The sequence below is a fragment of the Cygnus atratus genome, chromosome 2 (assembly GCF_013377495.2).
Source record: "Cygnus atratus isolate AKBS03 ecotype Queensland, Australia chromosome 2, CAtr_DNAZoo_HiC_assembly, whole genome shotgun sequence".
Taxonomy (NCBI): domain Eukaryota; kingdom Metazoa; phylum Chordata; class Aves; order Anseriformes; family Anatidae; genus Cygnus; species Cygnus atratus.
In genome coordinates, this window is record NC_066363.1 from 143,672,328 (window position 1) to 143,688,984 (window position 16,657).

General features: G+C 39.2%; 1 protein-coding gene across 3 annotated transcripts in view; it reads right to left on the minus strand.

Moving 5' to 3' along the window:
- Positions 1-16,657, minus strand: part of CSMD3 (CUB and Sushi multiple domains 3) — a 710,218-nt gene that overhangs the window by 11,700 nt on the left and 681,861 nt on the right. For all 3 annotated transcript variants that reach the window (XM_035546237.1, XM_035546236.1, XM_035546235.1), the window contains 2 exons: positions 2,786-2,897; positions 1,214-1,393 (listed from right to left, as the gene is read on the minus strand). In XM_035546237.1, coding sequence (XP_035402130.1) covers positions 1,214-1,393; positions 2,786-2,897 — 292 coding nt within the window. The remainder of the gene's footprint in view (positions 1-1,213; positions 1,394-2,785; positions 2,898-16,657) is intronic.

Below are 16,657 nucleotides of genomic sequence, written 5' to 3' on the forward strand. Positions count from 1 at the left end.
ATTGGGAAACTACATTACATGACAAGGTAGATACACTCGTAGTTACCCGTTTTTTGTTTGTTTCTTTTGTTTTGTTTTGTTTTCTTTTTAATTCTCATAAAGGTTTCTCACTATCAGATAGACAGTTAATATGACTCGTTTCAACATCATCAGCAGAAAATTCTTGGATTGAAATACAACCCATGAAATACATTTGGCCTGCTATAACACTTCCAGAGTACTAATCAAGTCATGAGTTTCTTGGCAGATTACTTTCTAGCACTCTTTCCCAACACTCTGGTCTGTTTTCCCCCAGCACTTGCCTGGCATTTAATGCCAGGACACCTGTTTGTGTTTTTTTTAGTAATACAAAATATTAACTTCCTGTGAAGTAAATTGCCCTTCCAAGTGGCAGCATTTGGTTATATAGCCTCTGAATGGCTCCGTAAAAGCTCTGGTGATAACTACATCTGGAACATTACGTATCAGTAATCTGAAAGGTAGTTTAATTATTTAGGAAATGGAATTCCAGACAGTTTCTATACTTGAGGATGTTTCTTATCTCACATGAAAAATACCATTCTCATCATGATTTTGCCATGAGGTTTTTCATGCCATGCCACCACAAGACAAAGTACACAGAAAAAATAAATAAATCTAAAACCTAAAAAAAGTGAATGTTGGAAAAGCAAAGACAAAGTAAATAAATTAGTTTTGTTTGTGACTAGTATATTGTTGCTCACATATGAATATAAAATAATTATAAACCCTATGGATTAATCCCATGCAGTAATTTAGACACCTGCTTGGACTTAGTATGCATCCTTCTCTAATATTGCAACTGTCATAGCTGTCTTGCAGCTGACATAGTCTCTTTAAATAAACTTATCCTTGTCTAGGCTTAATAGGTATGTGCAAAAACATTGAGATCCTTACTCCACTGAGCTTATCAGAATGTAGACCACACCTGACTCAGTCAGAACTTTAAAAGCAGGTGTCAACCTGGTCCCCAGAATTATATCTGGAATTGACACCTCTGTGCATGCAAATGAAACACAAGTACATGAAAGCATTTGTCCCATTAAACACAACTGACAAAGGATTAGAGTTATCTTCTTACATGTTCACCCTCCTAGTTCTCCTTACCATTCTGCCTCATCTTATTAGACTGCAAGTAAAGAAAACTGTTGAAATGTGAGAGATGAGAGATGCAGTGGGAAACAGAAGAGCTTACCTTCACAAACTGGAACTTTGCCAGTCCATGTACCATCAGACCTACAGGCTCTATGCTCTGATCCTCCCGCCAGAAAGAAGCCTGGCTGACAAGTGTAAATCAATGTATAGCCAAGTGAGGGAAGATCCATTCCTGCAACATTTGCATGAGATGGTGTTTCTGGTTGTTTACAGCTGTGAGCTACAAAGAAAAGATAAAATATCCTTTAGTCAAAATGGTCAAAATATTTCTGGAAAAAAAAATCTATATCCATTCTGAAAGGTAACTAATGAAGAAAAAAGCTTCAATAAAAATAACATATTAATATGTTTTAAAAAAAGTGTTAGAAGTTATTGTATAGTCTATGATTTATTGTCCTGAGACTATAAATACATTCTTGAAAGTGTTTTTTCCACCTTCAAGAGACAAAGAACCAGTTTAAATGCACCCTTGCACATCTAAAATTGCTCATCTGCATACATGAACACAAACAACACACATTTTATCATAGTAAAAAGCAATCCTGATTTGTGACTTATGTGACTTGTGACATAGAATAATAGTAAATAAATGGGTCACTTCAGAAAATACTATGAAAGGTCAAAGTGGAATGGTAAGTGAGGCAAGTTTTAACTATCATACACAAAAATTAATTACCAACCCTAATCTCATGAAAAGTGTTTTACATCTTTAACAACCACCGGAGTCTGAGAGCCTTGTGTTATCTCAAAAACAGCATAGTTCCAGAGTATGAGCAGACCTTGGCTTTCAACACACTGAGCTACTGATTTGGTGTTTGTTTAGGGGAAACATTAGAACTAAATGAAACACCAATACTGTTTTCCTCTGTGGATATGCTCACCATACACTGCTTTTTGAAGTTTTTCTGTAAGGTCAGACCTTATAAGGTAAGACTGTTTCCAGAAAAAATACAGCTGACTTGTTGAAGAACAAGAAAGATTACCTATGAAGTGTAAAAGATGTAAGAAATGACATGTTGCCTGCCCTATGCAAGTAAGAAGATTCTCTCCATTTCAGATTTAACAAATTCCAATTAAATTTTTTTTTTTTTCCTTCTTAAAATACCCTGAGTACCTAGTTGGGAAACAGTGCAAACTCTTTGCTAGACCTGATTGTAAATTTCTAGTCCAGTACAAGGTAGGATTGTCCATGGCTTTCCTGCATGGCCTGTTCTCGCCACCTCTTCCTGACTCTGCCCACTCTTCATTGGAAGGGTTGCACTCTCTTAGATAGAAACTTATTATTTTCACTATTTCTCTGGTCAATGGGCTGTCTGTGCTTCAAAAGGGATCAGATTTAATATGACTCAATACAGTGATATTCTCATTTTTTTTCTTTTTTACAAATCTACAGGCTATTATAGAAAATTTTTTTTACAAAATTTCTTTTTTCATTTCTAGCTGCTGTAAACTAATAATGCAACTTCATAATAAATTTAGTTTAAAATAGCTATATTTTAAAATATGGTAACTTTATAGAAATGTTACTGTAACTAAGTAGCCAAGAGAGAAAGAAATTAACAAATAATTTTAGGATTAGCATAAAAATGTAGTCCACCTATCAAATACTTACGTATACATTCTGGCTGAATTCCACTCCATGTAAGATCAGGAAGGCAAGTTCGTGTTGTTGATCCATGGAGAAGATGTCCTTTCTTGCACTGAAATTGAACAACATTTCCCACCTGTTGAAAAGCAGAAAGCACAGTTATATTGCTATGAGGAAATATTTTTTTTTTTCCATATCTGACAGCAAACTCCCTCACATAATACAGGCTCGATAAATTGTGGTACCCTTTCTGTAAAAAGTAAATTCAATCCACATAGGATACTGATATGAGATAAAAGAATTGCTTCATTCTTGTTAAAATTACTCTCTCCACAAACCAAAATCCTCTGTGGATAAGAATCAAATCCTTGTGTCCTGTGATCTCTCTGGCATGAGATGACTTTCCAGGTCTGGACTTCCTCTGCCAGGTAAAAAAAAAAATAAAAAAATGACCGAGCTAGGAAATCTGGCAGCAAACCAGGACAGTCACAGAGCTGTAACGGGCAATAGATTCTACTGGACCTTTGCTGAACTAGAGCCACCTTTGTGGAATGCCATATGAATTCACAAGTTATAATGAGAAATCTTTCATTAGAACATACAAGGGCTTGTCCACAATGCTATCTCATGCTTCAGAAACTACAAGATTCCTACAATATTTTAATTTTCCTTTTCAATCACCAGAGATAAAAAAAAGAATCTTTCTTTACACACACATAATAGAAACCAGAATGTAAATACAATATGGTTTATAATAGTAATACATCTGATATTACTATTATTATTCTTATTATAGGTTTGTGTTTTATAAAATATAAAATATAATTTTTTAGTCAGTAATGGTTTGGGCATAAACATAACCTGGAATAACTTGTTCAACATGTCCAGTCATTACGATATAAATCAAAATGCAAACAATTTCCAATTTTGATCAAATGCAGGGAAATTAGATTTTAAGGATATCATTTGGGGAGTAGTCTGTTACATGCTGTGAGTGGAGGACTCAAATATTAAGGTGTGTAGATCATATGTACTATTCTGTAGTCACCTGTATTACTATATTTATCCACTTATATTCAAACAAGAAGTTGAAAAGTTTGAATTGTATGTGGTTATTTATTTATTTATTTAAAATTTTGTTTAAATGTAAAATGTTTGATTCAATTTGATGCCCAAAGGTAAAATATAGATGCTTTCACAACAGCTTAATCCTGGGAAACAGCATTTCACTACTACTCATAGTCATTTGAAACTTTATAGTACCATCTCTTTCCAGCTCAAGCTTCTCATCAGAATGAAATTTAATAAAAATGCATGAAATACAGATAGCAGCTAATCAATACAGTGTATGATTTAAAATTCATCTCTATTTATTTATTTACAGTGCTCACTGGACTATGTAATTACTTTTAAAAGATTTTGAAGAAAATATACTAAATTACTTTCATGATTAAGCACATAGTGAGAAAACACTAACAATTTAAGTTGCACCAAACAGAAACAGAAGTACTCTTTAACTTATTTATTTACTTATTTGTTTGTGATAAAGACCTTAGTTAAAACAACCACCATCAACATATTACTTTACAAGAAGTACTAGTCTTATAAAAGATTTGTTCAGTTTAGTCATCTAACAAAGCAATCTGCATTTGCAACTATACAATGAACACCTACCCTATTTAATCTTTACCTATCAAGGAAGACAATACTTTGACACTGTTTTTTTAAATCAGGACTCTCCTACTCCTCCTCCCCACAGTTGCCTCCCCCTCCCACCAAAATAACAGCAATTCTAGTGCAACTGTTAAATGTAGTTGCTTAATATGAATACTAATTTAATTTTCTTTCCACTTTATTCTTTCCAAAATGACTTTGTGATCTTCCTGAATAAAAAAGTATTTGAGAAAAAAAACAACAACAACAAAACTTGAATGTTTTGTGAAATGGAGAAGCTATACATCATGGAAGCCAATGAGAAAAAGATATCTGACTTCTCATTTCCAGATACATAATTCTAAAGTGTAAGTTAGAGATTCAAGCTCTGGTAGTCAATAGCAACTCCAGGAATAGTTGCTCTATGGGTTTAACTCCTTAGTCAAACTACATAATTTATTCCGATTAACATTTTATGTGCTATATGCTCTTAAAAAAATAAAAATAATAATCTTTTTAGTGTTCAACAGTTTTTAGGATTATCTTTCATAGATTAGCTCAACATCATTTAAATATGGGCAATATTAAACCAATCAGATAACATCAATCCTGAAACTTTCAGCTACTTTTGGAGACAATCATTTAGCACTTTTTAAGTAGGGTATTATGTAAAATATATTTTTTTCATTGTATAAAATCTCTTCAGAGAAATAAGAACTCAATAGATTAAAAACTGTATTGAGTATACTCAGTAAAATTCAGCATATTACAATTCTACTCATCTAGAATTGCATCAAAAAGTTGATACTTTTTGAGTTGAAAGGGCTGGAAAATTATGTCCATAAAGTCTTTAGACCTACAGGACACAGTGCAATAGTGAAAAATGGAGAAGTTGTATTCTTCCAATTTTCCGTGACTTCTCTCTCTTCTTTAGCTGTCATATTCATGACTTTGGATTAGTTCTTTATGAACTGACTCCTTGGCTGGACAGATACACTGAAGATAAACCATTCCACCTGAAGAGAACCAAGAAATACACACAAATTTTTCCACAAAAAAAAGATGAGTATATAACTCATCTTCACTGCAGCTCTGTCTAATATATAGCTTCACTTGACCAGTTTGTTAGCCCAGTACTAGAAATACATCAGTGAGATAAGGAAATGGCTGTTCAACTGTCAACCTTGTTTAACGATCTTATTTTCCTTTTATGACAAGGTTATCCATGTTGTTAACCAAAGAAAGCCAGATGATGTAATCATCCTGAGGTGCATCAGACACAGCATTGCTAGACAGTCAAGGGAAGCAATTGATGAGATGATGCTGGTTGGTGAAAAGCTGAACATGGTTAATGAGAAGCTCAACACGAGCTGGCAATGTGCACTTGCAGCTCAGGAAGCAAACCATACCCAGGGCTGCATCAAAAGAAGTTGAGGCCAGCAGGTCGAGGGAGGTGATAATCCCCCTCTACTCTGCTCTCACAAGACCCCCACATGGAGTATTGCATTCAGCTCTGGGGCACACAATCTAAAAAGGACATGGACCTTTTCGAGTGAGTCTAATAGTGAGTCTCACAGAAGAGCCACAAGGATGATCAGAGGGCTGGAACACCCCTCCTATGAAGATAGGCTGATAGAGTTGGCATTGTTCAGCCTGGAGAAGGCTCTGAGGAGACCTCATTGCAGCCTTCCAGTACCTGAAGGGGGACTACAGGAAAACTGGGGAGGGACTCTTTGTTAGGGACTGTAGTGATAGGACAAGGAGTAATGGTTTTAAACTAACAGAGGGTAGATTTAGATTAGATAGTAGGAAGATATTCTTTACTCAGAGGGAGGTGAGGCAGTGAAATAGGTTCTCCAGAGAAGTTGTGGATGCCCCATCCCTGGCAGTGTTTAAGGCCAGGTTGGCTGGGATTTTTGAGCAACCTGGTCTGCTGCAAGGTGTCCCTGCCCATAGCTGGGTGGCTGGAACTAGATGATCTTTAAGGTCTCTTCTAACCCAAACCAGTCTATGATTCTATTATTCTATGATTGTCCTGCTCTACTCTGTGCTGGTGTGGCCTCACCTCAACTACTATGTGCAGTTTTGGATGCTACAATGTAAGGAAGATCAAAAATCTATTAGAGAGCAGCCAAAGGAGGGCAACAAATGTAGTGAAAGGTCTAGAGGGCAAGACATATGGAGTGGCTCAGATCGCTTGGTTTGTTCAACTTAGAGAAGAGGAGACTGAGGGGTGACCTCAGCCTGATCTACAGCTTCCTCATGAGGAGCTGTGGAGGAGGAGGTGCTGATTTTTCTCTCTGGTGACCAGTGATAGGAAATGAGGTAACATCATTAAGCTGTGTCAGGGGAGGTTCAGATTGGGTATTAGGAAATGTTTTTTCATCAAGAGGGTAGTCAGGCACTGGAACAGGTTACCCAGGGAAGGGGTCATGGCCCCAAGACTGCCAGAGTTCAAGAAGCATTTAGACAATGCTCTCAGATATATGTTTTAATTTGCAGTATACAGGGGTTGGACTCATTGATCCTTGTGGGTCCCATCCAACTCAAGATATTCTATGATTCTGTGATTCTATGGCTCTAGCTGCCAACCAGAGCCTAGGAAAGACTGAGTCGCTAGCATTCTTCATTTTCTAAAAATGATAATAATAATAACTAAAAACTAATAGCACCTTTTCTATCCAAAAGAGTAACTACTAATGAAGCCCTTTACCTCATTTCCTCTTTCTGTTTTAAATAAACAAGTCAACAAAAAAAAGCGACAAACCACCCATTAAACTAGATGTCAGTTTATAGTCTACTATATGACCATTTTATGTAGGTCCACAAAGTAGCACCAAAGATACAACAGTTGACCTTATGATGAAGACATTAGAATTGCTATCATGATATTTAATAGCAGGTTAATGAATAAATTAATGAATGAGTCTCCCTGATAGAAGAGAAAAAGAAAAGGAAAAGGAAAAAAAAAAAAAAAAAGAAGAAGAAGAAGAGGAAGAGGAAGAAGAAGAGGAAGAGAATTACAAGTAATTGTTTTCTAGTGTAGAACTACCTTTTGGGAAGTCCGCTTTGCAATACTGTCATGGCAGAGGCACCAGGTGGCGCTACAATACTGTGTTCCATGGACTTAAAAATTCTGTGTTGAGATGTTCTGTATTGTTCAATTCATTATAAACATTGTATAAAAGTATTGGTGGGAAGAGCTGAAGAAACAGCCTAAGTATCTATATCTGTAATCTCTGTTTTTAGGGAGGAACGATTCTATGTGTAAAAGTGTTTGTACTCAATTCTGGGGTGATGGGAGAGAGCAAAAATGAAAAATATTTTTTTGCATGCTGTTGGATTGTCTCTGTTCCATAGCTGCTTCTTCCATTGTATCGGTTATAGTTTTGATATTCAACTATTCAATATCACTAACTTCTCCTTTGCTGAGAACCAAAGACCATGTGTTTGCTATATCCTAACAGAGAAGATATAGTAATTAGGAAAGAAAATGCATAAACACAATCTGCAACCACCACTTATTAAAAATAGGATAGTACTTTAGATATATATTTTAACCAAAATATTATAGTAACATATAATAATATATAATTATTTTCTTTTTTCTTTCTTATATTCTGTATAAGAATACAAGGTATTTCTAGCTGTCACGTGTTACCCCAGAATCAGATTTTCTTGGTCTTTAATTTATCAAAGAACATGAAGATACTCTAACAAGCTTCTCCATCCCCTGCAATCCATGTCAAAGTACTAAGGCAATGTCTGTCCTTTCTCTTCAGTAGCTTTTAGCATCATACTTAAATGAATGGAAACATAACTTGTTAAATCATTGGTATCCCAGTACTACGGTATTGCTGTATTACTAGCACCAGGCTATTGAGTTTGCAAGACCTCTGGGAAGCTTAACAGGCTTCCTTTCTCAGAACTTGTCTTGATATCCTTGGAACATTTTTTGGTTATTTTTTTAACTTGGATGAACTGAAACATTTTTTTCCTCTAATCACTGTCTGTGACTAATTTGTATCCCTTTCTTTCTCTTTGTATGGTACAACCACAGCTTTATATCCATAGTAGTAACAGGTAGCTATCATGCGAAATGAGATATTTACCACTAATGTGTGGCAGTATAGAGAAATATAAGCCTGGCACTGATATGATAGCCATGAGAAACGGGAACACAGGTTGCTGTGAAGAAGACTGCAGGTGTGGATGCGATAAGTAATGGGACACAGGCTTGGCACTGGGGACCTCATGGCATCACACGGCACTTGCAGGGCAACCAGGCGATCAGGCCCAGTCGGCATAGGCTTTTGAAAGGTAGGTCCTGCTTGACGAACCTGATCTCCTATGACAAAGTGGCGTGCTTAGTGAAAGAGGGAAAGGCTGTGGATGTGGTCTACCTTGTCTTCAGTAAGGCTTTTGACACCGTTTCCCACAACATTCTCCTGAAGAAACTGTCTGCTCTTGGCTTGGACTGGCATACACTTCATTGGGTTAAAAATTGGCTGGGTAGCCAGGCCCAAAGAGTTGTCGTGAGTGGAGTTAAATCCAGTTGGAGACCGGTCACTAGTGGTGTCCCCCAGAGCTCAGTATTAGGGCCAGTTCTCTTCAATATCTTTATCAATGATCTGGATGAGGGGATCAAGTGCACCCTCAGTAAGTTTGCAGACGACACCAAGTTAGGTGCATGTGCTGATCTGCTCAAGGGTAGGAAGGCTCTGCAGGAGGATCTGGATAGGCTGGACCGATGGGCTGAGGCCAACTGTATGAGGTTCAACAAGGCCAAGTGCCAGGTCCTGCACTTGGGGCACAACAACCCCAAGCAGCGCTACAGGCGGGAGATGAATGGTTAGAAAGCTGTCTGGCAGAGAAGGACCTGGGAGTGTTGGTTGATAGTTGGCTGAATATGAGCCAGCAGTGTGCTCAGGTGGCCAGGAAGGCCAACAGCATCCTGGCTTGTATCAGAAACAGCGTGGCCAGCAGGTCTAAGGAGGTGATTGTCCCCCTGTACTTGGCTCTGGTGAGGCCGCACCTCGAGTACTGTGCTCAGTTTTGGGCCCCTCGCTACAAGAAGGACATGGAGGTGCTCAAGTGTGTTCAGAGAAGGGCAACAAAGCTGGTGAGGGGTCTGGAGAACAAGTCTTACGAGGAGTGGCTGAGGGAACTGGGGTTGTTTAGCCTGGAGAAGAGGAGGCTCAGGGGAGACCTCATCGCTCTCTATAGGTACCTTAAAGGAGGCTGTAGAGAGGTGGGGATTGGTCTATTCTCCCACATGCCTGGTGACAGGACGAGGGGGAATGGGCTAAAGTTGCGCCAGGGGAGGTTTAGGTTGGATATTAGGAAGAACTTCTTTACTGAAAGGGTTGTTAGGCATTGGATTAGGCCGCCCAGGGAAGTGGTTGAGTCGCCATCCCTGGAGGTCTTTAAAAGACATTTAAATGTAGAGCTTAGTGATATGGTTTAGTGGAGGACTTGTTAGTGTTAGGTCATAGGTTGGACTGGGTGATTTTGGAGGTCTCTTCCAACCTAAATGATTCTTTGATTCTGTGATATGAACAACTCATCCATGATCATTTAAAGAAATTCAGTCCTGGACAAAATCAGGTTTCAGGAGTAACAAAGAATTATCTATGATAGATAAAATGGAGCATGTAGAGTAGATTTCAATATGTGTGAGTGTGTGTAAAAGCATGTTAGAAACATTACAAGTAACCCCAAGTGAATCAAGAATACAAAAAAGAGCAAAAAAGAAAAAAGAAAATAAAAGTCAAAATTAGATTCCTCTCACACAAGCATTTCCTGGTGAAACTGAAACTAACAGCAACAACCGACACAGGGCTGAAGCCAAAGACCTGATGATCCAGAGAAGTGTAAAGAACCAGGAAAATGTCTAGAAGCCAGTATATGTGTCTATTATAGTGTAAGTGAATTATAACTAGAGACATTTTGTAAAGAAGCATTTACTTTTTAATCCCCTCACCATCCCCACCCCCTTTCTTTTTCTGCAGTAATTAGATAAGGACTAATGATTTTTGGATTTGACTGCTAAGAGTTCAGTTATACCACAAATTCGTGACTTTATTTTTTAAGAGGTATGTTCCCTTCTGGCCCATAGCAAGATGTGTAGTACATCCTAGTTCAAAACCTTTATAGACAGAGATACAGTTTGCAGAACACTGGATAGCTTATGTAACTAACATTTGGGCATAAGAGATCATAGCAGATTTTTTTTTTTTTTTTACCATAGTTTGATAATGTAATATACATGATTCTAAGTTGTAGTTAATCACTCATTCTTTTTACCTAGGATAATGCACACACACACACACACACACACACAAAAAGAGCTCTGTGTAATTATTGTTTGTAGTTGTATACACATTTGCATAATAAAAATCACAACACAAGTGTCATCCTTTTTAGAAATTGTATGGTGTCTGATAAAGCTTAAATTAAAATGATGCAGTGATGATGCCAACTATGCTTATGCTCACAGCTATTGTGAGCTGTTACAGAACTTCTTTTGGAATGTAATCTGACAGTTCCATCATCACTGAAGTTTTGAGACTCCTTTCTGTCAAGTCTTGACTTACATCATATATGTCTGAATTTTCAATTCAAGCAATATCATAGGAAAACAAATATTCAAGACAGGAGGAGCAACAAAAATAAAAACCATTGCTGTGGAAATTCAATACTTGGTATTAGTATTGTGAAAAGCAAGTGACAGTCAGTGATATAGTCATGTAAACAAGGCAGTTCTGTCAGTTGTTAAAAAGCACAAAAACAAACAAACAAACAAAAAACAACAACACAGGACTCCACATATGAAGACTTGAATTCTACTGTAAGCTTAGAGGCCCCCCCCCCCTTTTTTTTTTTTTTAATGAGAGAGAGAGACATAAATTTAAAACTTAATTAAGTCAATTCAGTGACCTTGCTACTATTAGTTTAAATGTGAAGCATTTGAGAGTTCCAAATTTGAGAGCTCCAACCCCCTTTCTCTTACAAACATACATAACAAAAGTACAAAACCCCAAAATGAGAAAAAAAAACTACTTGGGGTTAAGAGTCAGAAAACCATACTGTAGTTTTTCAACAGTAACAACTCTTTGATATGCATGTAGTGGGTTTACGTGGCAAGGTTTTGGTAGCAGGGGGTGCACAATGGGTGGCTTCTGCGAGAACAATCCAGAAGCTGCCCCATGTTAAATAAGGGCCCCACCGCTGGCCAGAGCTGAGCCAGTACGTGATGTTGTTTGTGTCTCTGTAAGAGCATATTTAAGAGAGGGAAAAACAAATAAACAAACAAACAAAACAAAACAACCAAACAACAGCAACAACAACACTGGTGGGGAACTGCAGCTGAGAGACAGAGGAGTGAGAAATAGCCTTGCAGATACCAAGGTCAGTGAAGAAGGAGGGCAGGAGGTGCTCCAGGTGCCAGAGCAGTTCTCCTGCGGCCTGTGGTGAGGACCATGGTGAAGCAGGCTGTCTCTCTGCAGCCCATGGAATACCACGGTGGAGCAGGGTTCCACGCTGCAGCCTGTGAAGGAGACCACAGTGGAGCAGGTAGACCTGCACTGAAGGAGGCTGCAGCTTGTCGAGGACCCCCACCAGAGCAGATTCCGGACTGCACCTGTAGCCCATGGAGAGGAGACCATGCAGGAGCAGGTGACCTGGCAGGAGCTGGTGCCCGTGGAGGACCCATGCTGGGGCAGTTTGCACCTGAGTCGACAGGCCACCGGATGGACCGCGTGGTATGGACCCCTATTTGGAGCAGTTCTTGAAGAGCTGCTGCCTGTGGGAAGCCCACGCAGGATCAGTTTGGGAAGGACGGCATCCTGTGGGAGGGGACCCCACCTTGGAGCAGGGGAAGAGAGTGACCTAGAAGGAGCGGTGGAGACGAAGTGCTATAGACTGACCACAACCCCCATTCCCCCATTTCCTGTGCTGCTCGGGGGGAGGGGGTGGAAGAGGGGGGATGAAGGGGGAAGGTGTTTTTGGTTAATTTCCTTTGTTTCTCACTTCTCTAGCTTGTTAGTAACGGACAATAAATCTTACTGTCTCCCTACTCTGAATCTGTTTTGCCCATCACGATAATTGTTGAGTGATCTCCCTGTCCTTATCTCATCCCTTGAGACCTCTACATCGTATTTTCTCCTCCTTTCCATTTGAGGAGGGGGAGTGAGAGAGCAGCTGAGGTGGAGCTTGGCTGCCCACCCAAGTAAAACCACCACAGTGCATTTGCCAACAGCAAACCATTTTGCTTAATTCTGCATAATCTCTTTTGATCTATTGTTTAAAATTGCAGAGAACTTAAGAAATCTATCAGACAAAAGAAAAACAAAGCCATCTCAACTTCAGAATTTTAGAGTTATTTAACTTTCTGCTGTGGATGGAAGAAAAAGTCATTATATTATTATCCCATTCATAAAGGAAGTTAGGTATAATTTAATTCATATTATGCTCTGTTTGTGGCTTAAATGAGTCACAATATTATTGAATATATTGTAACGTAATATTTCTTTTCAGGGACTACAGACAATAACTTGTCTAAAACTGATCATTTTCATTGTCGTTTCTACCCAATAAAGAGGTAAACTTTGCTTCTTGTGTAAGAATAACGCTCCTCCTCTGCTCTGTATTAACTAAGATGTCATATTTATAGTAACCAGAAATCATGTGCAGACATTTAGTTCCTATACAAAACCAAATTCATTATACAGGAGCTTAAGGATACATTTCTGACCAGGGAAGGAGACTATATCTCAAAACAATTTGCAAAATAATCGTCATCAAATTAAACTTGGTGATTTGCCCCACTTGTCTGCAAGGCACTAACCTTACAACTGTGGGATCCAGGTTGTAAATCCTGCCAGCAGCTACACTTCTTTTAGAAATTATTTATCAGTTGACATTTTGCCTGGTATTTTAACAGTTTGATGTGAGCTGTGAGTGATGCTTTCATATACAACCACAACTACATCTCAAATGAGAAAGGCCATATTAGCTTCTTCAGTGATAGAAAGCTCATTAATATGCCACAGAAAGTGTGACAATAAAATTGTAGAAAATGGTCATTACAATAATTCATTTCTTACACAGCTGAATAAAGAGTTGCTCTCTAGCATAACACAGTATTACTCCCAAAGGAAGTTAGCCCAAGGACTGCCCCTGCACATTCGATCTTAGCACAAAACAAAACTCTACTTCATTCCCTGGAGAAAATTGAGACAATTATATTACCACTTATCAATGACTGTGATCTAGCAAAATCTGAAAATTCCAAATATTGCTAAAAAAAAAGAAAAAAAAAAACACTAAGCAGGAAGAGTACTGCATAAAGGCCACCAAAATGACAAACCAAAGAAATCTGTGGTAAAGACTCTGAAGAGCCTTTAGATTCGATCCATGCTTAAAAAAATAATAATTTCATGTTGTAAATCTACTCCAATTTCAATTAGGCCTTTCTTGCATTTCTGGCAATCTGCAGTTTTTACTTAACTCCTACTACTGGACAGGTACAACACACAACCTGGGAGCTTCTAGCTTGCTTTTCTATGTATGCCTGTTCACATGACTGGAGCTGCCTTATAGTATTCCTAGCAAACTATATGTCACATTTTTACATCTGTGATTCTGCATTCATCCATGAAAACCTCTCACTAACACTGCCATTTTGTGTGATTCAGAAATTTAGAAGCATTTTCAATTTTACATTTTTGTATTGTTACTCTTTAAGCAATATAATAAAAGTAAAGATCTTTCACTACATTTTGAAGAATGTTTTCAAACACTGAACACAAGAACAGTGCCCTTTTAGCACTGCAGTGTCAAAATAGCATGATGTCTGTAAGTTTTTTTCTGCATATACCACATTCTAGCATGGTAAATGCCTCATATATTATTCCAAAAGGAGCTAATGTAAACATCATTTGCTACAACAAAGCCTTGCAGCCCAAGTGGCTGTTGGTCCACTTTGCTGCATCAGGTAGAACATTGCCATCAGGTTAAGGGAGATGCTCAGCTTCGCAGTACAAGAGAGACAGGGACATACTGCACTGAGTCCAATGAAAGACCACAAAGGTGATTCAAAGACAGGAGCAGACAAGGAGAGGCTTAGAGAGCTGGGACTGTTCAGCTAGCAAAAGAAAAGGCTCAGGAGGAATGTTATCAGTGTATATTAGCAGCTGATGGGGGCAGGAAAGGAAACAGGCAGACTTTTCTCAGTGGTGCCCAGTGACCAGACAAGAGGCAACCCAGGCACTAAGTGAAATACAGGAAATTCTGTTTAGACATTAAAAAAAATAAACATAAAAAAAAGATTACTGTAAGGTTGTAAGGGTGTGTGGAGTATCTGTCCCTGGAAATATTCAAAACTCACCTGGACATAGCCCTGAGCAACCAGCCCTAGCTGATCTTTGAGAAGGTGGGGGTTGGACTAGAAGCTTTCCAGAGGCACCTGCCAGCCTCAGTGACTCGGTCATTCATTTTTGGTTATATAATTTCCATATGTAACAACAGAATTTCTCTCAGAGAAAAACAAAAATACACAAACATAAAGAAAGCAACAAAAACCCACGCCTCAAACAAACAAACAAACAAAAACCGACGCACTATTTTTTTAAAGTGTGTCTATGTTAGCAGTTTGGCATACAGTATACACACTTTTAAGGTGAAAAGTCTTATTTGAATCATAGAATCATAGAATTATTTAGGTTGGAAAACTCCTCTAAGATCATCAAGCCTAACTGTTAACCTAGCACTGTCAAGTCTACCACTAAAGCATATCCCAAAGCACCACATCTACATGCCTTTTGAATACCTCCAGGGATGGTGACTCAACCACTTCCCCGGGCAGCCTTTTCCAATGCTTCACAACCCTTTCAGCAAAGACGTTTTTCCTAATATCCAACCTAAACTTCCCCGGGCACAACTTAAGGCCATTTCCTCATCTTATCACTTGTTGCCTGGGCAAAGAGACTGCCCCCCACCTTGCTACAACCTCCTTTCACGTAGTTGTAGAGGACAGTAAAGTCTCCCCTGAGCCTTCTTTTCTCTAGGCTAAATAACCCCTGGTCCTTCAACTGCTCCTCATAAAACTTGTTCTCTAGATCCTTCACCATCTTCACTGCCCTTCTTTGGACATGCTTTAGCACCTCAGTATCTTCCTTGTAGAGAGGGGCCCAAAACAAAACTAAACAGTATTCATGGTGTGGTCTCATCTCACCAGAGTTGAGTACAGGGGGACAATCACTTTTCTATACCTGGTGGCCACACAATTTCTGATACAAACCAGGATGCTATTGGCCTTCAGGGCCACCTGAGCACACTGCTGACTCATATTCAGCTGGTTATCAACCAATACCACCAGGTCTCTTCCTGCTACTCTTTCCCCCAGCCTGTAGTGTTGCATGGGGTTGTTGTGCCCCAAGTGCAGGACCTGGCACTTCCCCCAGCCTGTAGTGTTGCATGGGGTTGTTGTGCCCCAAGTGCAGGACCTGGCACCTTACTGAACCACATACAGATGGTCTTGGTCCACCAATCCAGTCTATCCAGATCCTTGTGTAGAACTTTTCTCCCTGAAGCAGATCAATACTCATGCCCAACTTGGTGTCATCTGCAAACTTTCTGAGAGTGCACTCGATCCCTTTGTCAAGATCATCGATAAAGACATTAAAGAGAACTGGCCTCAATACTGAGCCCTGGGGGACACTATTTGTTACTGGCCGCCAACTGGATCTAACTCCATTCACCACAACTCTCAGTATTTTATCCACAGAAGCATATGCCTGTCCAAGCCATGAGCAGCCATTTTCTCCAGAAGAATGCTGTGGGAAACAGTATCAACAGCTTTACTAAAGTCTAGGTAGACAACATCCACAGCCTTTCCTTCACCCACAAAGTGGGTCACCTTGTTGTAGAAGGAGATCAGGCTAGACAATCAGGACATGCCTTTCATAAACCCTTAGTGACTGAGCCTGATCTCCTGGTTGCCCTGTATTGTGCTGCGAGATGGCACTCAAGATGATCTGTTCCATAACCTGGCACTGAGCTCAGACAGACAGGCCTGTAGTTTTCTGAATCCTCCTTCCAGCCCTTCTTGTAGATGGGTATCATATTTGCTAGCTGTTAGTCAACTGGGACCTCCCCTGATAGCTAGGACAGTTGATAAATGATGGAAAGGGGCTTGATGAGCACTTCTGCCACTTCCCTCAGTACCCTCAGGTGGATCCC